At 39.4% G+C, this 22,059-nt stretch overlaps 1 protein-coding gene across 27 annotated transcripts in view; it reads left to right on the forward strand.

Moving 5' to 3' along the window:
* The window catches only part of CACNA1C (calcium voltage-gated channel subunit alpha1 C), a gene marked incomplete at its 5' end in the record, with an annotated part of 525,599 nt that overhangs the window by 315,102 nt on the left and 188,438 nt on the right, over positions 1 to 22,059 (forward strand). For all 27 annotated transcript variants that reach the window (XM_081926667.1, XM_081926694.1, XM_081926693.1 and 24 more), the window contains one exon: positions 19,845 to 20,003. In XM_081926667.1, the coding sequence (XP_081782793.1) occupies positions 19,845 to 20,003 (159 nt within the window). The remainder of the gene's footprint in view (positions 1 to 19,844; positions 20,004 to 22,059) is intronic.

Here is a 22,059-nt window from a genome sequence, read left to right on the forward strand (position 1 = left end):
AAGCGTGCAAAAAGGTTGAGGAGATCAAAGGGGAAGTAAGACCTCTGAAAAGACAGGTAGGAGAACAGCAAGCCTACCTGTCAATGGTGGAACTGAAAAGTAAGGAATGCAATCTTAGGCTGAGGGCCGTCCCAGAGCTGGAGCAGGGCAACCTAGAGGAATTTTTGACGCAGTTATTTTCTAAATTTTGGGGGGTTGAGGAAGACAAAGACTTCAAAATTGTGACGGCCTTCAGATTGGGAAGATCGGCTAAGAAAGACAAGTCCAGAGACTGTTTGGTTTGCTTGAGAACAAGAGAGGAAAGAGACAAGATACTAGGCCAACATTTTAAAAAATCTCTGGAAGTTGAAGGCAAAAGAGCAGAAATTTATAGAGACATTCCCAAATATCTGTTGGACCTTAGAGCCTCATATACAGACTTGGCCAAACTGTTAAGGTATAACGCAATTCCTTACAGGTGGGAATTCCCTCAAGGTTTATCATTCACTTATAAAGGAAAGAAGGTAAGAATTAAAACACTAGAGGACCAGCAGAAGTTCCTGTACGACAACGAGGAGGACCTCCAAAAGAGAGCCGCAGATTCTTGGCCTCCACCACCGGGATTACCACCAGGACACGTACCATCTGGAGGCGGACCGGCACCACATCCTTCGGGAACGGAGGATAACATAGATACCCAACTGTGATACTCAAGTACTAGACCAGGATGTCTCTACAGCTTCTTAGTTGGAACATAAATGGCGGGAACTTTCCAGAAAAAAGGAGAAAAGTATTTCATATTTTGAAAAAAGAACAATTGGACATTATCTGCTTGCAAGAAACACATGTGACAAGACTCCACAGAAAAGTGTTAATTAATAAAAGGTTAGGCCAAGAATTTATTTCATCGGACAAAGTCAAGAAAAGAGGAGTGGTGATATATGCAAAGGAGAACTTGTCACCAAAATTTGTATTTAAAGATGAACAGGGCAGAATTTTGGCGGTTGAAATTCAGACACAAGGAGAAAAGTTTTTAATTTTAGGAATCTACGCCCCAAATGAAGGGAAATCGGAATTTTTCAAGAGGCTGCATGAGACTATGCTGGACTATTTGGATTACAACAACATTATCATGTTGGGAGATATGAACGGAGTCGTCTCAGTGAATATGGATAAGTCGCAAAGTGCTAACATAACGAAAGACGGCAGACTACCAAAAACTTTTTTCGAAATGACTGACAATTTGGACTTGACTGATATATGGAGGATCAAGAACCCTCTAGGGAAAGAAGGAACTTTCTTTTCTGAGGCCCACATGACATGGACGCGAATCGACCAAATATGGATAACTAGAGGACTGGCACCTAAGACTAGAAAAGTGGAAATCTGCCCAAAAACCTGCTCCGACCACAATGCTTTGAGAATGGAAGTGAGATTAAACACAACCGGATCTTTCAGATGGAAAATGAATGACGCTTTGTTAAGAGATCAGGAGATTGTTAAGAAGGCCCAAAAAGTTTTAAAGGACTATTTTGAAATAAATTTAAAGACAACTGTGGAAAAAAGAACAATCTGGGACGCAAGTAAAGCAGTTATGAGAGGGTTTCTAATACAGCAGAACACGATTAAAAAAAGGCTCTGGAATGAAAAGAAGGAGAAGATTTTGGAGAAAATAAGAGAAGGAGAGAAAAAACTGAGATCCAGGCCTAAATCGAAGGAAGTGTTGAGAGAAGTGAAGTTTTTCCAGGCACAATATTCGAAATTGATAAATCAAGAGGTGGAATGGAAAATTAAACAAATGAAACAAAGATCCTTTGAATCAGCTAATAAGTGTGGGAAGCTGTTGGCTTGGCAGTTGAAAAAGAGACAAAAGCTTAATACAGTTACAAATCTAGAGATTGAAGGGAGAATGGTTCAGAAACCTGAGGAAATTAGAAAGTGTTTCCAGAGATATTTCAGAGAACTTTATTCACAAAGGCCACAAAAAGATTCGGAGGTGGATCAATTTCTTATAACTAATGGATTACAAAGAATACCTCAGGAAATGAGAGCAACCCTGAACTGTAACATTACGCTCCAAGAAATTGAATGCGCCATTCAGAATCTTCAACTAGGCAAGTCTCCAGGACCAGATGGACTCACTTCCAAATACTATAAGGTATTGAAGGACTCTTTGATACAACCACTGTTGGAAGTTTGCAACCAGATTATGGAGGGGAGGAAGGCACCGGAAACGTGGAAAGAAGCTTTCATCACGTTGATACCAAAATTAGAAACTGAAAAAACTCAACTTAAAAACTACCGTCCTATCTCACTCCTAAATGTGGATTACAAAATCTTTGCAGACATTTTGGCAAGTAGGTTTAAGAAAGTATTAAATGAAGTGATCCATAAGGACCAAGCAGGCTTTCTCCCTGGTAGGCATTTATTTGACAACACAAGAAACATCATTGATATTCTGGAATTTTTACAGACAAATTCAAATACAAGAGCGGTGTTGATCTTTATTGATGCGGAGAAAGCCTTTGACAACATTTCTTGGAAGTTTATGAAGAAAAATTTGGAAAGGATGGGAGTAGGGCGGGGGTTTGAAAGTGGAATAGAAGCAATTTATTCAGAACAAAAAGCTAAATTGATAGTGAACAACGTGGTGACAGAGGAGTTCAAAATTGAAAAAGGGACACGACAGGGGTGCCCTCTGTCTCCTCTGTTGTTTATCTCAGTTCTGGAGGTGCTATTGAACAAGATTAGAAATGACCGGTTGGCACAGGGAATTGTGGTCGGAGAGAAACAATATAAACTGAAAGCATTTGCAGATGACTTGGTATTAACACTACAGGAGCCAGCCTCTAGCACTAAAAGAGCGTTAGAATTAATTTCTGACTTTGGTCGGGTGGCGGGATTTAAGCTGAATAAACAAAAAACTAAAGTTTTAGCAAAAAATTTGACAACTATTGAAATAGAGGAGTTCAGAAAAGAAACGGAATTAAATGTGGTTAAAAAAGTAAAGTATTTGGGGGTGCACTTGACCTCCAAAAACTTGAATTTGTTTAAGGACAATTATGAGAAATGTTGGTCAGAGATCAAAAGAGATTTGGAAACATGGTCAAGACTGAAACTTTCCTTGTTGGGTAGAATAGCTGCTATAAAGATGAATGTATTGCCGAAAATGCTATTTCTGTTTCAGGCCCTCCAGATCGTGGACAAGGTGGAATGTTTTGGAAAATGGCAGAGGGATATTTCTAAATTTGTCTGGCAGGGCAAAAAGCCCCGAATTAAGTTTAAAATACTAACGGATGCGAAAGAAAGAGGGGGGTTTGCCCTGCCGGACTTGAGGTTATATTATGAATCTGCAGCCCTCTGCTGGTTGAAAGATTGGATTTTATTGGAGAACACCGATGTCCTCGACCTGGAAGGATTTGATAATGCTTTTGGGTGGCATGCATATTTGTGGTATGACAAGGTTAAAGTTCATAGATCATTCAAAAACCATATTGTCAGAAGGGCAATTTTTATGGTCTGGTCAAAATATAAAGACTTATTGGAGAGTAAAACTCCGAGGTGGCTCTCACCGATGGAGGCCAAAGCACGGAAAAGACTCAATATGGAGGCCCACTGGCCTAAATATTGGGAAATAATTGAAAAAATTGGAGATAATTGGAGGTTGCAGAGTATGGAAAAGTTAAAAAACAAGGTGCGAGATTGGTTACATTATGCTCAAATTCAGGAAGTTTTTAAAGCGGACAAAAAAGTGGGTTTCCAGGAGGAAAAGTCGAAATTAGAGACAGAGTTGCTTGAGCCAAAATCTAAGTTAATTTCGAGAATGTACAACTTGTTGCTTAAATGGAATACACAGGATGAGATTGTTAAATCCTCCATGATAAAGTGGGCGCAGGATTTGGGGCACAACATTATGTTTGAAGACTGGGAAAGGTTATGGAACACCGGAATGAAATTTACGGCATGTAGTGCCCTGAAGGAAAATATTATGAAAATGACATACCGGTGGTACATGACCCCAGTCAAGCTTGCAAAGATATATCACTTGTCTGACAACAAATGTTGGAAATGTAAAGAGGAGGAAGGGACATTCTTACACCTCTGGTGGACCTGCCCGAAGGTGAAGGCCTTCTGGGAGATGATTCATAATGAACTAAAAAAGGTGCTTAGATTTACCTTACCCAAGAAACCGGAGGCCTTCCTCCTGGGCATGGTGGACCAGAGGGTGGCAAAGAAGGATAGAATTTTCTTTATGTACGCTACTACAGCAGCAAGGATCTTGATGGCAAAGCACTGGAAGACACAAAATCTACCCACATTGGAAGAATGGCAGACGCAGCTGATGGACTATATGGAACTGGCTGAAATGACTGGCAGAATCCGAGACTCGGGAGAAGAAGAAACGGAGGAAGTTTGGGAAAAGTTTAAGGATTATTTGAAAAAGTATTATAAGTTGTATGAATGTTAAAAAATGCTCCTTTTTAGGAAATTACAGCTTCAGCATCGGTTAATTTTTTGAATTGGAAAATAAGGAACAACAAGACAGAAGTGGTGTAATGAAATAATTTTATTGTGTTGAAACTAAAACAATGGATTTGGACTGAAATGTTTAGAGACCAGATATCACGATAAAATGGAAGATATATTATTATGTTTAAAATAAGTTAACAATTTGCTGAGGTTTTAAATTTACAGAGAATGCAGTGTTCGGAAGATGGGGGGAGTCCACTAGATTTATGGCAATAAGTGTTTGGAAGTTGGATTTTGTATACTATAAACTTAATAAAAATTATATTAAAAAAAAAAAATAGAAAAGGCCACAACTTTATTGATTACAGCAATGAAAAGGTATTGGCTTAGGCATTGGATCGAAACAAGTGGGTTTATTCACCAGGGGTTCAACACCTGTTGATGCTAATCCAACTATAGGCTCACCCCTGCTGTCACCGCGGGTCGTGCCATGGCCTCCCGCCAAGCAGGCATCGGACAGAATACACGACCGCCAGATTCCTTTAACGGAATACCCCTAAAAATTGAAGGCATAGGCGATGGCCACACCTAGCACTTCGACACACCACAACACATTATTCCAATGCCTAACCTACCCACCAATACCACAAAAGTTGTGACGATTGCTACGAGGTAGGCAAAAAAACCAAAGCTAGAGCTTTGCATGCTGCAGCAGGCAAAAAATTAGGGAAGTTTGATGAGGCATCAATGGGGGAAGAGCAAGTCTATCATTTGATAAAGGAACTTATTTGTACCTTAATCAACTTCTAGGGTACAGGAACATTTGTTCTTCCTGGATCTGGTAAGTTACAGCTTAACAGAAGGGCTATATTGAGATCATTCATAAGTTAACTTATACACAGCTCCATATTTTGATGAAACTCCTGAGCAATTTTACAACATATTTCAACATGTGGGATTCCAGTGTGCTTTTCTACCATCCATATGAGGTCAAGAATTGTTCAAGAAGTAAACCTCCCTTTACAGTGTAACTTGATGGGCATCACGCTAGCCCATAACATTTTGCTACCTAAAGTGGAATCCTCCTACTCCCCATAGGATTTTTTCAATGAAGCGCATATGCTCATATATAATTAACATGGTACACAATCATCTGCAGTGATCTTGTTCATCTCTCATTAATTTCAATGGGGCTTGTGCGATAAAGTCTCCCCATGCATTGTGTGCCACCATGGCTCTAAATTCCACCACTGTCTACTGCCTGATGCAGTTGATTCACCTGGCTCTTATGACACAGCTGCTTTCAGACAGAGGGATCAGAACTTAAATGTGGATGATGCTACCTTGGCTTTGTACTTTGTTAGTACATGGAATGTACATGGAATGTTAGTATATGTAATGAGCTGGATGGGCACAAGAGACAGGGCCTTTTGATTATAACAGCTAAACTATGGGGCATCATCCCAAGTGTGGCCTACTTAAACATATAGTGCGTGTATTTTCTCACATAGCAAAGATATTACTGTTTCAGTATGCATTTTGCTGTGTGCAAACTGCAGTAGTTCTCATTTTATCATGAAACACCTTGAGGGCTCCAGAATGGAAAAAGTGGATAGAAATGATTAAAATAAAATAATGTATTTGTAGACCACCCTTCATCAAGAATTCTCGGGGCGGGGGGGGAACCATGTGACAATTGGATATAAAATAAAACAATCTGCAGTAACACCATAAAAATAAAAATGCAATATCATAATATAAGTTTATATAAATGAATAAACTGAAGTAGGCAATTACTTAGGGGAGGTAAAGGTAAACATGACAAAGTCTAAGAGACAGTTTGCATTGCAGCATAGATATCTAGGACTGCAGTCGATCTTAAATTAGGTAGCTTATATACAATATTATTATCATTTACTGACTATATAGTATTATTATCTGTACCTTAATTGGCAGATTTATTTATCAATTTAAAATTTAGTTGATTTGCTTGGTAAGGGACAAGTTTAATTGAGAGCTCTGAGTGGATTTTTCTTTGGTGCTGGTGTGTTACTCTTAAGAGGAAATGAAAAAGAGGACATTAAAAAAGCATTTGCTTTTAAGAATGAAAGACAGAATTACAGAATTGTAGAGTTGGAAGGGACCCAGGGGTCATCTAGTCCATCCCCCTGCAATGCAGGATTCTCAGCTAAAGCATCCATGACAGATGGCCATCCAATCTTTGCTTTAAAACCTCCAAGGAAGGAGAATCCACAACCTCCAGAGGGAAACCATTCCAATGTTGAACAGCTCTTACTATCAGAAAGTTTTTCCATATGTTTACTTGGAATCTCCTTTCTTGTAACTTGAAGCCATCAGTTCAAATTCTACCCTCCGGAGTAGGAAAAAAACAAACTTGTTCCCTCTTCCATGTGGCAGCCCTTGAGATATTTGAAGATGGCTATCATATCTCATCTCAGTCTCCTCTTTTCCCGACTAAACAGCTCCTTCAACCTCATAAGGCTTGGTTGCCATACCCTTGATCATCTTGGTTAACCACCTCTGCACATATTTTAGCTTATCAATATCCTTCTTACAGTGTGACAATCGAAACTGGACACAGTATTCAAAGTGTGGTCTGACCAAGGCAGAATAGAGCAGACTTTAACTTCTCTTGATCTGGACACTATACTTCTGTTGATGCAAGCATTAGCATTTTCAGCTGCTGCATTACACTGTTGACTTAAGTTAAGTTTGTGGTCCACCCAGACCCCTAGATCCCCATCTTATAGTTGCACATCTTGTTCTTCCTGCCTAAGTGCAGAAGCTTACATTTGTCTCTGCTGAAATTCATTTTGTTAACTTGCGCCCAGTTCTCCAATCTGTTAAGGTCATTTTGAATTCTGATTCTGTCTTCTGCAGTATTAGCTACCCCTCCCAGTTTGGTGTCATCTGCAAATTTGATGAACACCACCTCAATTCCTTCATCCAAGACTTAGAACTATTCTGAGGAGACTGGTTATCCTGGTGACCCTGAGCCACTCTTTGATCTCCTTCACAGCTGAATCATGTTTTGAACTTTAAAACTGTGGATTGGTTGAGCAAAGTTCCAGGTTTGTGTCCTTCCCACTCCCTTTCCTCCTCTCATGGTTTAAAGCTGATGTGTTATGGAACTTAGCAAAGTTCAGTTTGAATGGGGATCCCTAGCTTGAATCTAACACTAAACTGGGATTATTTAAAAGTGAAACTAGTCAAGGGGGAAGAACATGCAAGCTTGATTATTTGCTCAGCTTATTCAGGCTTATATGCATAGCACTAAACCATGGTTGCATGCAGACATGGCAACTGTCTTTTAGCCCAACGTACCTCATGCAGTTGTTCTGAGTATAGGGAGAGTAGAATCATGTATTGTTCACCAGCCTGATATCTTTGGAGAAAGATCAGAAGAGAGGTGCATAAATAATAACATAAATAAATATTTATAAACTGCTTTTCAGCCCTAACAAGGCCCCCAAGGCAGTATACAAAAAGAAGACATTAAAAACTAAAAACTGTGTGAGATGTAAATGTCTTTGCAGCTCACCTGAAAGTGAATAGAGATAATTCCAGTCTAACCTTCCTTGATACAGGGAAAGATGCTCCTGAAGTTTCCTCTTCTTCCACAGCAAATTTTGAAATCTCTCTCCACCCACACAACAGTTGATTAATGTGTGCAGAATAAACTCACAATAAACATAAACAACTTATATAAGTGCATCACAGGAAGCCTACATCAATGTGTAATGAGTGTAGAATGAAGGTGGCTTTTCAGCTATTGCAAAAAAATAGCCCAGGAAAGCTACAAAATCACATTCCTTGCTGAAATTTGTTGTAATTGGGGATATCGCTTTTCTCTCTCTTTTTAAAATATTTTTTATTGAAAGTTCTCAACATAAAATACAATAAAAGCCATTAATAGCAACTGCAGAGATTTATAGCATGATTCTGGGCTTGTTTATTCAAAAGCAACAAGTTCATTGTGGCTTACTTTCTAATATTTCCGTTTATGATTACAGCCTTAACCATGTACTTTAAAGCTGCAATCCTATACAAATTACGTACCTGGAAGTAAAGCCCAGTGAACATAAAGGGACTTGCTTCAGAGAGAAAAATTCAATAGAATTACACTGTACTTCTTCTGAGGTTTTTCACTTACTGTTGCTCCAAAATGCTTTGCAGTGTTCTTGATAAGAAGATACCTTATGAGAAGAGCTAGGAATTAGGTAACTGGGAGAAAAATGTTTTGAGCTAGGTTATTTTTTCATTTGTTGCAAATTGTCAGTGTGGGTGGTATAGACATGCTAGGTGGCAAATTGGATTTTACTGGATTTTGTTTCTTGATCATATATTCATCCATGAATTCACGTGCTGTGGTTTTGTTGTGAGGTTTCCTTACCTATAAAATATATTTTGCAATTTAGCCAGCACTAATTATATAATTCTATGTGAAGGGGGCCAAAACATGGCAGCAGCTAATGCAGTTCTTTTGGTACTGGGCCCATAGTTTATAATCTGAAGAGTCCCTTATAAAGATCTATTTCTGTATTTTGTTAAAACATGTCAATAAATCGTGCAATCTTTTCTCAGAAAATAATATACTGATCCCAGGATGCACCTTTACACTTGCAAGATCATTTCACGTAGAATTAGGCTTTTAAGCATAGGTGCTAAGCCATAGAGCCTACGCTTGGACCTTAGTAAGGTACTAGAGGCTGCAGAGTCTAAGGCCTATAGTAGCTTACTAGGCTAGATCTTAGCCTTTGGCTATATGGCTATTAGTTGAAAGCACCAGAAATTAAGAAAGAGAGCGGGAGAGCAGGAGGCGCCATTAGCAAAAGCGCGCCTCATGTTATGAGTGGTTTCGGGTTGAGAACAGACCTCTGGAATGAATTAAGTTCATAACTGGAGATACCACTATAATAGAAGTTAACGACTCCACTCTCCTTGCAGGTGCATTAAAGGAGAGAGGAGGGCATAAATATAACACCAAATCTTGCATAGATTTATTTCTGTAACAAACCATAGTTAATGTTATGTCTGTAATACAGCTTTTCCAGAAAATTTTCAGAAAGCACTAGCTTTTTTTATTATAGGTCTAATAATTGTTTGAGCTTCTTTCTCTGCCTCAATAGGTTTTTGGAGAGAACATTTGAAAATTTTCCTTGTCTTTATGATAAGGAAGTGAGTTGAGTATTAAGTAATGATAACTTGGTGGTTATCAAAAAGACAACATTTTCTAAAGGCACAAAAGAAACAAATCTTTATCTGTAGCTAATTTAGTTAAACTGATATTTGATTATCTGAGTTACAATAGAAATGGTCTTGATTGTAACTTGATGTAAGGTTAAGTGGAAATGAGCTGAATTGAATTGTTGTATGGAGTTACTTTTGATTCTCTGTGCCTTGCCAGTTTGAAACATTGCCTTGCATTCAATATGTGTGATAACTTTATTCTCCTATTCTTTTCATATGGTTTTAAATTGAACAGTTAGTGTAAAATCAGCACACACAGAGGGGGGGGGGTCTTAAAATAATTCCCCTAGATATCACATCTTTGGTTTTGTAGTATAGGTAAAAGTATAAAGTATGAAAACCCAGAATATGGTCTGAAAGGTAACTGATGCAAAAGGGAAAACAGATAGGAAAGTGAGTAATATATAAAAACAAAAAAAATTCCTTTTGTTTTGACTATGGCAGACCAACACGGCTACCTATCTGTGAGTAATATATGTTCCTGAAACACTAAATCAATATCTAATCTAAACTATGAGGTCAATATTAAAAATAGAGCAAATATCAGGGCCTTGTGCTATACGTATGTAGAATATTCTTGCTGACCTATATTTTTTACTAAAGGCATCAGTACAGGATAATATTCCTTGATCTTGTACCCTCAAATAGGTAATTATATCTCAAATGTCTTAAGACTGTGCACTGAAAAAAGCAATGGAACTAATGTTTTTAAAACAGTAGCCAGGATTTACAGAAATAAAGATCTCCCTTATCTGATAAGAGTTTACACATGCAGTAATCATATATTTATTGATAGTATACTATATGAGATGCTTCCATACCATCAAAGCAGATGCACATGCAAGTGGGGGTGGTCACTGTTAATAACATTCTGTAGGGTGCTTTTCATTGGTGTGATATTACTATACCAGAAATGCAGAGAATGACTTCCTTTCTTGAGCTTCTGTATCTGTAGGGAATTCACCATGAATATGAGGAAGCATACATGTAAGTGCTTTCCAGTTCTCTAAATCAACCTTCCCCAAACTGGAATTCTCCAGGTGCTGTTAGACAGCAACTCTCATCTTCACTGACCATTGTCCTTGTTGGCTAAGACTGATGGGATTTGTAGACCAAGAACATCTGGGAAGAAGTGGGTGGGAAAGGCTGCTCTAGAACATCTCTGAAAAACAGAGGAGGAAGAGAAGGAGCCAGCAGCAAGACAAATAATTATTGTATATAGATAGAGAGATAGAGATAGAGATAGAGATATATTTTTTCAAAATTCAGAGTACAAATGTGTGAATAAAACCATTCAGATATCATATGAATGCATTGTAAAAGAAAACATAAAAATTAATCAACAAGATTAAAGGCAGACAGCTACTTACAAGAAAGTTATTTATTGGAAACCCACTGAGGCCTGTTTTTGAACTGTGAGGAGGAGAGTCATCTGGAGGAAATTATAACTCAAATGCATCCCAGTAGGAAAATGTATTACTGAGCTTAAAGATAAGGCCTATTAAGGCCTCTTGGGTTCCTAGCCTACTGTAGCTATCACCACCACTGGTACACACACACACACACACACACACACACAGAGCACTTTCCACAGGTAGAGGGAAGAGAGGCTGGAAAAGAAGACCGGAAGGCAAGTACTCAAAGTAATAATTTTCCCAGTGTTTCTTGGAAGGATCTTGCAAAGGTTGAGGGGTTTTTTTAGAATTCTGTAAGCAAAAGTGGGAAAGAAAACTTACTAGGAGGCCGGTAGATGAGGATGGAGAGAAGGAACTTACCCATCACTAATTACAAGTGCAATTGAAATTATTTGAGCTGACCTTTTAAAATTTCTTATCTCTGTGTGTATGGAAAATACAACTGTCTGTGCTCCCTCAGAAAGTTTATCTCAGATGTTGATATTATGTGGCTTCATGCCTCTTAAAAATACAGTTAAGTCCTACAGTAGTATGACTACATGTGAATTAATTATCTCCTCTGTAGTTCTCCTATCAGAACTCCACCAGCCCTTTGCTCAGAAAGTTCTGATTGTCTTGACTTCTTTACATTTCAGGCCTTTCTACCAGCTGCTGCCAGTGCTCCACCCCTTGGTGGCCTTCTGCTCACCAATTAAACAGGTTAAAGAGGGAAGTCTGTGCTGGCAGAGAGATGCTGGGGTCACTCCGCTGGTGGAGGCTGGCAGTGCTGAGTGCAAAGGGCAGATGGATTGTACCCTAACACATTAAGTAAATAAATACTGTATGGAGGCAGCGGCTGTTTGAAAAAGAAAGCTTGAGCTTTACGCTGTGGTATTATCTTTTGTTTTTGTAAGCAAAATTGCAGTGTCCACTTTTTTGCAGGATCAGTGACAAAAGTGCACAGTATCTTACAGGGTTAAAGGTAAAGGTAAAGGTATCCCTGCCCATACGGGCCAGTCTTGACAGACTCTGGGGTTGTGCGCCCATCTCACTTAAGAGGCCAGGGGCCAGCGCTGTCCGGAGACACTTCCGGGTCACATGGCCAGTGTGACATCGCTGCTCTGGCGAGCCAGAGCTGCACACGGAAACGCCGTTTACCTTCCCGCTGGTAAGCGGTCCCTATTTATCTACTTGCACCCGGAGGTGCTTTCGAACTGCTAGGTTGGCAGGCACTGGGACCGAGCAGCGGGAGCGCACCCCGCAGCAGGGATTCGAACCGCCGACCTTTCGATCAGCAAGTCCTAGGCGCTGAGGCTTTAACCCACAGCGCCACCTGTGTCCCTATCTTACAGGGTTGCACCTATACTAAATTGAATTCTGTCATCTTTTTGTGACTGCCTACTGTCTTTAGCATTTATATCCTGGCTGTTCAACATGTACATCCTTTTCAGCATTTACACCCTAATACAAAACATAAAGAACAGAAAGGTGTCATCACAAAGGTAAAAGATGTGTCCCTATACAGTATCAAATAAATGACTGGTGGGTGATACTATTGCATGCACACACAAAAAAACTTTCTGAATTTCTATCATAATATGTCAAGTAGCTACTTCTGAGGCACCTGCGGAGAATGAACCCACAGTGAAGTCCCTGTGGGACCAGGGGAGGGGGACAAACAGTTTTGGCTTTCCTTCTTTGTGTTTAGTCTATGGATAGAAGGGTCACAAAAAATGCTGATGCTTCCACAGAATAAATATTGTATGCATGTTATCAATGTAAATAAGTACTGTAGCCTATGAGCCCTGTGAAGGAAGTTAATACATTTTGCTTACTGAAACATTTATGGAGACCATTTCAGCCAGCAACAGGCAGTCACAGCTATTTTCATTCTTTCTTTTAAGGTGAATTGATATGCTTTTAAAATAAACGTTGAAAATTGTTTAAGATTCTAAATTATTAACACTAGAAAACAGTCGGCTATACTATTGTAAACAATGCTTCTTGAGGGCTTTGTTTTCTCAGTTTCTATTCACATGTCTATCCTGAATAATCTTGAACTTGGTAATACAACATTCATGTATAAAATATGATGGTTTATGGATTTTCAAGTCTGATTCTTAGTTGTGTTATCTATACCAAGGGTGTTATTACTTGAAATGATCATTTTCATTTTTCTGCTGATTGTTTTGCTCTCTCGACTTGTTCTTTCATGTAGTGTTGAATTCTTAAAAGTTTTAAGATGTAGCAGTTAGAAAAAGTATTATCATTAATTCCAGAAGGTTAGTCAGTTGCAGCAAAAACAACAGTCTTTTGACGCCTTAAAGACTAACATATTTGTTTTGGCATGATGTTTTGTGGAGTAGAGTCTATCAGATGCATGCAGTGTTATCCCCCATTGGTCATCTATGCATGGTTGGAGAGATAGAAACTCTAAACACTTGGCTCAAGATGCAATGAAATGCAAGAGCAAAATACACGACAATTTAATTAAAGCTTAAATGTATGCAAAATTAGCACAGTGATCATTCATATTATCAATAATTGGTGAAGAAAGATCAATAGCTTTACCTATTAAGAATAGCTAGCCTCACATTTCAACTATGGTAAAATGGAGACTTGGATTGACACCTTTATTTTGCCTACACTTAACTACACTTATTAGTCAATTTCTTCCCCTCAGTTCACTTTTTCTCTGCCACAGATGTGATAGTTTTTATTCCCTCTTGCAAAAAAGTTTGGCATATTTGCTGCACTGGAGCCCCTTAACAGAGCAATCCAAACCCCCAATCTGACACATTGCAGGGATTCCAGATGAGAAAGAGGTGTCTCTCCCATCAACTCTGCCAACCTGTGCAAGGCTCTACCAGCAGGGGGTCCACTGCAGCAAAGCTTTTAACTGTACCCACCTAAGCCGGAGGCAGGGAGAAGTTAGTGCTAGGGTATTTGGGGTATAGGAAGATAGGATCCACTGGATCCTAATCAAATCCAGCAACAGCAAGAAGTGGCAATAAGTCTAATCTGGTCCTCTCTGCTGCACCAGCCAGGTGCCATTGCAGCAAAAAAAAATGATCCCACCCACCATCCTGATGTGGCATCTCAAGCAGTAGTCTCAGCAATGGGACAAGGTTCTAACCTAGTGGGGCTTGTTCTGGGCAGAGTCCAAGTATCCTAAATCATATAGTGCAGGCACCATTTTCAAATCCAAGTTTGCAGGATAAGGTCAAGTATATTTTAGTTTCTATGGAGGTAAGGCCAAACATAGCAGAAGGTAAGTCCAGGTAAGAAAAATCAGACAAACTGAGATCGAAGTCCAAGTGACAAGGGCAGTGGCACCTATAGCTCTACATAGCATCTAGTCTGTCAAGCATGTTTAAAAGTTGCTTCAGCAATCAGTCTAGCCTGCAGCTTCTTTTAAGCAGCTGGCTCCATCCCCAGTGTGTGATGTCTCTACTCTTAAAGGGGACTAACCTGGTTCAGAAGCCATGGATTCTAGAAGTGCAGGGGTAGCCATGGTTCTACTATGGCCTTTGAGATGGAGTCTGAAGAGGGCAGTGCTATCTTATTTAGTTTGCCACATTTTTGTATCAGTTTCCATTAAAAAAAAGTCTTTACAAAAAATAACCAGAACTTTAGTGTGCATTTCTCCTAATATACAGGTTTCTGCAAGGAATTTTTGTATGTTATTTTCTCCAATATATGTGTTCTTATGCACCTTTTTATGTTGGTTAAATAACTACATTGTGAAATTCATAGAAGTACAGATTTTGAAGGATTACTGTATTTTAGTTTGTGCATTGCTTTGAGAAGTGCAAATTAAGAATGTAAGAAGAGTCCTTCAAGATCAGGCCAAGGCCCATCTAGTCCAACATTCTGTTCTCCCAGTGATCAGTTGCTCTGGTTCCTATTAAAGTGTTAACCAAAACTAATTTCTTTCTTGTCCCTTCTCCTCTTCAAATCTGGTTCTTGATCTTTGGGAAGCTATTCCAATTAACCCCCCAGAATCCCATAAATCACTTCATGATGTTTTGTCTGCAATCCCATCTTCAGTTAACAGTGAAAGCTTTTGACTTGTACAACCTCAGGTTTGTAAGCTCTGGGGGCTGCAGTTGTGAGCTGCCTGTGTCTGCCTTGTGCTTGTGTAGTACACTTGAGTACGTTAATGGAGTGGTTAATAATGAACATATGTGTATGTCTGAAATGGCAAAGTGTTTTTCTGGATTCCTTAATATCCTCTCAAATGCTGTGAGAAGATCTGATCATAAATACTAAATCAATTAATCATGAAACTAAGCCTTTGGGATGCTTCATCTCTCTGTTATGGCTGCATCTAAGATTTATGAGTTCTCTAAAACACTTTGAAAATAAAAGACTTTCTTTGTTTATTTCAAGCATCTCATATTGACACAAAATGTCTCCCAAGTGTCCCCTACCTATGAAATATAACTCATATAAGATAGAAGAATCATTTGAAGTGTGAGATCAGGGATTTGTGTGAGATCAAGGATTCGGGGGCATCCCAGCAGGCAGTATGAAGCCTCTAGTTTGGCCAGGTTTAATATTCTAGGACCTTAGTCCTCTTCCCTGGTCCACCTAGTAGTGCTTTCTTCAACTAAAGCTCCAGCTCCAGTAGACTCACTTCAAGGAAAACATACCCTTCAGCTCTAGATTCATGTTTGGCCACTCACATCTCTGGCACTGTCCTAACACAGTACCTCACTGGCTTTGCAAAGCCCTACATGCCCATCAGGTGTTTCTCAGGCTGTTATATTTACTCTTATTAGATTTGTTGCCCTGGTTTTGAGCGCCATTGCTGAAAAACTGTAGTCCAAAAAGAGTTTGAAAATAAAACTGCTAATATCATAATGCCATTATGTGAATCTATGGTGCTACCACACTTTCAATACCGTATACAGTTCAGTTTATCACCCATCAAAAAGAATAATCTTTGTCTCCTGTGCTGGATAAAAAATGCCTTTTCCAGTCTTCTATTCACCCAGAAGGAACTCAGTGGATGGGGTGGAGCCAACCGCTATATTGGGAAAGTTTCAGAAAAAGGCAACAAAAATAGTCAAGGAGCAAGTTGCCTGTAAAGAAGAGTTTCATGATTTGGATACTTTTAAGCTTTAAAAGGTGAGGAGGAGGAGGAGGAGGAGGAGGAGACATGATATAGTTGTATAAGTTGGTGCATGGTGTCAACAAAGTGGACAGAAGCTTTTCTCCCTCCCCCATAATTCTAGAACTCCTGGAAGATTCAGGACAGACAAATGGAAGTACTTATTCACACAGTATATAGTTGAACTCTGGAATTCACTACCACAAGATGTAATAGTGCTAACTTGGATGGGTTCAAAAGAGGTTCACAAAAAACCATGGAGATCTATGACCACTAACTATGATAGCTGTCTTACCTCTAGTATCAGATGTGATATGCCTCTGAATACTAGTAGTTGAACACAAGTGGTGAAAGTGCTATTGTGGTGAAAGGCCCAGCTGTTAACTTCCATAGGCATCTGGTTGGCCACTGTGAGAAGAGAATTCTGGGCTAGATGAGTCAGATCCTGCAGGGCTCTTCTTTCATTCTTAAGGTTTTTGTATAGCTTCAGAAATGTGCAGGGGGCTGTTGACAGGCGGGCTAAAGTGGATGTATCAAAAAGGAGCAGAGTCAACAGAGAACCTATTTCTAATGGTATCTAGTCCTGATCTCTGTAAATAACAACAGTTGATGCATGTACTAGAGGTTAGCCAAAGAACTATATGTGAATTTGACCTTTTTAGCTAGTTTTCATACTTTCATGCAACTAGGTGCAGTGGCCTTTGAGAACCAATGTGGAGTAGTAGTTAAGTGTGCTGGACTAGGACCTGGGAGACCAAGGTTCACTCGACCATAAAGGCCACTTGTGACTTTGGACCACTTACTGTCTCAGCATAATCTACCTCAAAAGGTTGTTGTGAAGATAAAAATGAGAGAGGAGAAGTATGTATACCACCAATCTAGTCCAGCAATTAATTGTGTATGGGAAGTCCACAAGCACAATAGGAGAGTGAAATCCCTCTCCCACTGTTATTCCTCAATGACTTGTATTCAGAAGCATGCTCCCTTGGCCATCCAGCATGACTTGTGGCTTTGATAGTCTTATCCTCCATGAATTTGTAAAATCCTCTTTGAAGGCTATTAAATCTCTGGGCACCACTGGAGGTGCTATTTAAGTTAGACATGTATGCACTCAATCTGTTTAAATACAATGTGTGAAAATTGTGTTGAAAATAAAGAAACCAAGAAAGTGGATTGTTGTAAATGACTCACTTGGCAAAAAGCATTATGTCTTATATTTATTTACGGCTATTAGCCCATAAAATATGTACAAACATAAAAGCACAGAAGCATAAAAACCAATACATCGAACGACAGAAGAGGAACACCACGATGCAAGAGTGGGACATTGAGCAGTGACAAATAACAGCTTGGGGCCCGGAAAGATCCGAGGGACGGTTCACAGAGAAAGGAGAACTGGAGACGAGATCCGTCATGCACTCTCATCATAACTGTCCGATTAGTTTTTGTTGTTGTTTTTTGGTGGTTTTTGTGTGTGAGATAACCGCATTCAGGAATCTCGCCACCTGCAGAGTTACAGAAGGATCTGTATCCTGCAAGAGCAGTGCGGCATGTGACTCAACAGGCCTGCCAACCAAGCGCAGTAAAGCAGGACCCAGGAATTTAGTCCTGGCTATGCTATGTAAGGGACAGTTGAACATTATGTGTGGAAGAGATTCAACTGTTTTCCCGTCACACTCGCATAGCGGAGACACCAAACCCTTGGAAAATCTGTGGTTCAGCAGGTTCGATGGAAAAACATTGAACCTTGCACGAATAAATGCAATCAAGGCTCGCCAACGCTTTTGGTACCACTTGCGTTTGGCCAGCTTTAAAGTCTGTTTGTATGCTCTTTTGGCTTGTAAATAGGAAGGTGGTAGAGCCTGGGCATTAGAGTTTTTGTATTCATTATAGATAGAATGAAGAAGGGATCTTGGTTGTTTGCAAGAGGTGTTAAACCAAGGGGCCCCAGTACTGCAATGCGCCACTTTCGCCTTTTGAGGAGGTGATGTAAAAAAAGTGGTGAGGTTTGTTATAAGAAGGTTAAAAAGTTTCAAAACCGAGTTGAAATCTTGTAAATCAGTAGTTATTTGAGGTAGATAGGCAATGATTTCCCTGAGCTTGAGGTTCTCCACCCCTGCTGAAACGTCTTAGTGGCACGTTGCCAGTCTACACTAAACAAGCTTGTACAGTTGTGTTTTATCACCAAAAATATTTGCCACAAATAAGTCTAAAAACACAGGATAATTAAACATTGGAATGCAATGGCATAACAGAGACATATTATAGATGCTTCATAAAATATTAGAGAACAAAGGATGGCAATTTCAATAAATGGGATTTTAATATACTAAAGTTACAATATTAATATATTAAAAATACATTGTTTTTCTTGTTACCTGTAAATCATATAAAGTTTTATACAACTGACAGTTGTCCAAATTATTGGTGCTCATATCATTGTAAAAGTTATCTTTCCAAGTTAATTTATTAGTAATTCAGGGGTTAAATACAGGTCCAATATATCTGCAGAGTCTTCAGAAAAACTAAGAGAGCCTGTAATTGTTGGCCATTTCTGAAGCTATTAGGGTGCTTAAATTGATGCCCTCTTAGCTTTCCTTACACTAATGACTTACTAATATGGTAATGTTTATTACAATAGCATTTCCATCTGTGAATCTTTAAAGCCTTTGCAAACTTGAGTGCATTTACTACAGCACAACAAAATCTGTAGAGTTATTCCCCAAAGAGCACTTCTGAGCTGGTTTTCCAGAACCAGAAAAAACAGCATCTGCGTTGCACTCCAGAAAAGACTGTGTTTCAAGTGAAGTGGTCCCTTTGTAGTGTCCTAATCCAGTTATGCTAAAATTTACTATCATTAACAATCTGTCAGACCTGGCTTTGTGAAGGTGGGGACAGTCGGGTTAGGGTGTATCCAGCAGTGTGTATCCAACTAGAATGAATTTTAATTGCTCAAAGCAATAAGCAAGCCTGACCCTTGTTTTTATATATTGTTGTTGTCGTTTAGTCGTGTCCGACTCTTCATGACCCCATGGACCAGAGCACGCCAGGCACTCCTGTCTTCCACTGCCTCCCACAGTTTGGTCAAACTCATGCTCGTAGCTTCGAGAACACTGTCCAACCATATTAGCTCGTTCATTCTGGCCTCTTGCTTCAAACAGGCTTCCATGGATGGGCGTGGTTGATCTTCCTATTACTTTGGAGCTGTAGTTCTTACCTTTGTTCAGAGCTGAATGGTAAAATACAAGCTGAAGTATTGCTTAATATCCTTCCAATAGCACCTCCTACAAGACTTGTCATCCTGTTGCCGTGAAATAATACTTTATATAGTAATGCAAGTGCACAAATCCTTACACTCAGGGGTTTTAATTTTGAGATTAGGTTCCACTATTAAAGCTATGTAAGCATAATGATGACGTCAAGGAAGCACCATTTTATAACCGCTGATGTAATATGTTAGTCATTTTCTTGATCAGATAGCAAATGTGAAAGAAATAGCAAAATAATTTGTATATTTGTATATTTATTAAATGAAGCATTTTCCTGCATACCTGTGTCTTCAGTAGATTATTCAGCATTCACTTCTTGCTACAGTGTTGTCTTTCTCATTGCAGGCCTCCAGGTGGTTTTAAATTCCATTATCAAGGCCATGGTCCCTTTGCTGCACATTGCCCTGCTGGTGCTGTTTGTCATAATTATCTATGCTATCATTGGATTGGAGCTCTTCATGGGGAAGATGCACAAGACTTGTTATGTAACAGAGAGCTTATCAGGTAAGAAATATGCTATGTAATCCCACATTGTGTAACACCTTTTATTATCAGTGGAAAGTGGCTATGATGTGATTGGATTTAACAGTACTTAATATCAGCTTAGTGAATGTGAAAGCTCCAGTGATGATCAAATAACACCTGTTCTGCTTGCCTTGCCTGCCCTGCACTAAGAGCCAAAAGCTCAAAGGATAAGAAAGAAGCTAAGAAAGCTCTATCATGCAATCTCCGTAGATAGTTTTAAATAGAGCAGTGCTATAACCAACATCTCCAACATATTCTTCTAATTCAGGAGCAAATCACCATAAGACTGGAAGGGGCGAATGAGAAGCCATTTGTGCATTTTCTCAGTGCAGTCCCCTGTCAAACAGCATAACGTAATGAAGGGTGCATACAAGGCTCTTCTTGCTTCTTCTGTAGCCTATTAAAGACTGAAAGAGCCATGGGTTCATATAATTAAAGTATGACATTGTTCCATAAGTTGCTCTCATTTCCAGACAAACCAATGTATCTCATGGATTTGTTTGCAAACCACCTTGACAGCTTTTATAAAATCAAAAGGGAGAATAAAATTATCTTAAATAAAATATGTGCCACACTTGATATGTGGTTGTCAGGAGGTGATTGTTGCTAAACATGTGGATCCTGCTTTACCATGTAGCTGAACCATAATGAAGAAACTTGACAAATACAGAAATGACCATTCAGATTGCAGATGTAAAGGAAGCATAACCACTTTTCTCATGGATGCAGCTCCTCCCATTTAAATAATTTGCTATGTGGAAATGTCAACATTTAGGAGAGGGAAACCTAAATGTGGACTGATCAGTGGCATAGAGAATTAAGGCTCTTGTGAGAAATGATTCAGATGATCCACATATCAAAGGAGGGAGCCACAGGAATAAACAACTGCTCTGATCAAAAAATTATGGAGCACTGACTCTTAGTCACTGCTACTTATTTTCTTCCACATTCATCTTCCTTTCCTTTCCTTTCCTTTCCTTTCCTTTCCTTTCCTTTCCTTTCCTTTCCTTTCCTTTCCTTTCCTTTCCTTTCCTTTCCTTTCCTTTCCTTTCCTTTCCTTCCCTTCCCTTCCCTTCCCTTCCCTTCCCTTCCCTTCCCTTTCCTTTCCTTTCCTTTCCTTTCCTTTCCTTTTCTTTCCTTGAGCAGCACATGTCCTTCTGAGATTAAGCATTAATCTTTGTTTTTTATTTGTTTACTAGCATGGGTTTCCATGGCCAAACAATTCCTATCTAGAAATGTTGTTAGTGGGGAAACCACCTGAAGCCAGTAAAAGGCACTCCAGGCTACTAAGGTTGCCTTGACTCTAGTGGCAACACTGGATCTTGGACTATTCCCAAACTACAAACTTGTTCTCTCAAGCAGAGTGCCACACTGTCCAGAACAGGTTGAACACTAATTCTCTGAACCTGAGAACAATATACCCACAGTGCCTCTGTCTTCTCAGGATTCAGTCTCAGTTTGCTCGCCCTCATCCAGCCCATTACTGAGTCCAGGTACCCGTTCAATGACTATACAGCCTCACCTGACTCAGATGACATTGAGGAGTAGAATGTCAGCAGCATACTGGTGGCACCTCATTCTGAATCCCAAAATGACCTCAGTCAGAAGCTCTATGTAGATGTTATAAAGCAAATTTAATATTATGTCAAACTGAGTCACAGAGTGACTAATTACTGAGAACTTATGCTCGCAGGCAGCTCAACAACTGTAGTTTCACTTATCCTCCTCTGGGACCCAACAACAGGGATTCAAGCCCCAAATTTCCACCCTCCCTAAATTTTGTGAACCTATCTAGTAATTGCAGTTTGAACCTGATACAGTATCATTATTATCTTAATTCCCAAGCTGGTATAGTCAAATTCTGAGGTTTTGGCAGGCAGGCAGGCAGGTATGTCTGTGTGTGTGTAAATAATCCTTTTTGTTGCTCCTGAATGAAACTTTCGTTTAATCAAATCTGATGCCAGCAAAAGTAGCATCACCCTCCTCTCTGCCTCTCCCACACAGCACCCTATTTGGATCAATAATTTATTGTTTA

This window comes from Podarcis melisellensis (genome assembly GCF_964234715.1).
Source record: "Podarcis melisellensis genome assembly, chromosome: 10".
In the NCBI taxonomy this organism is placed as follows: Eukaryota; Metazoa; Chordata; class Lepidosauria; order Squamata; family Lacertidae; genus Podarcis; species Podarcis melisellensis.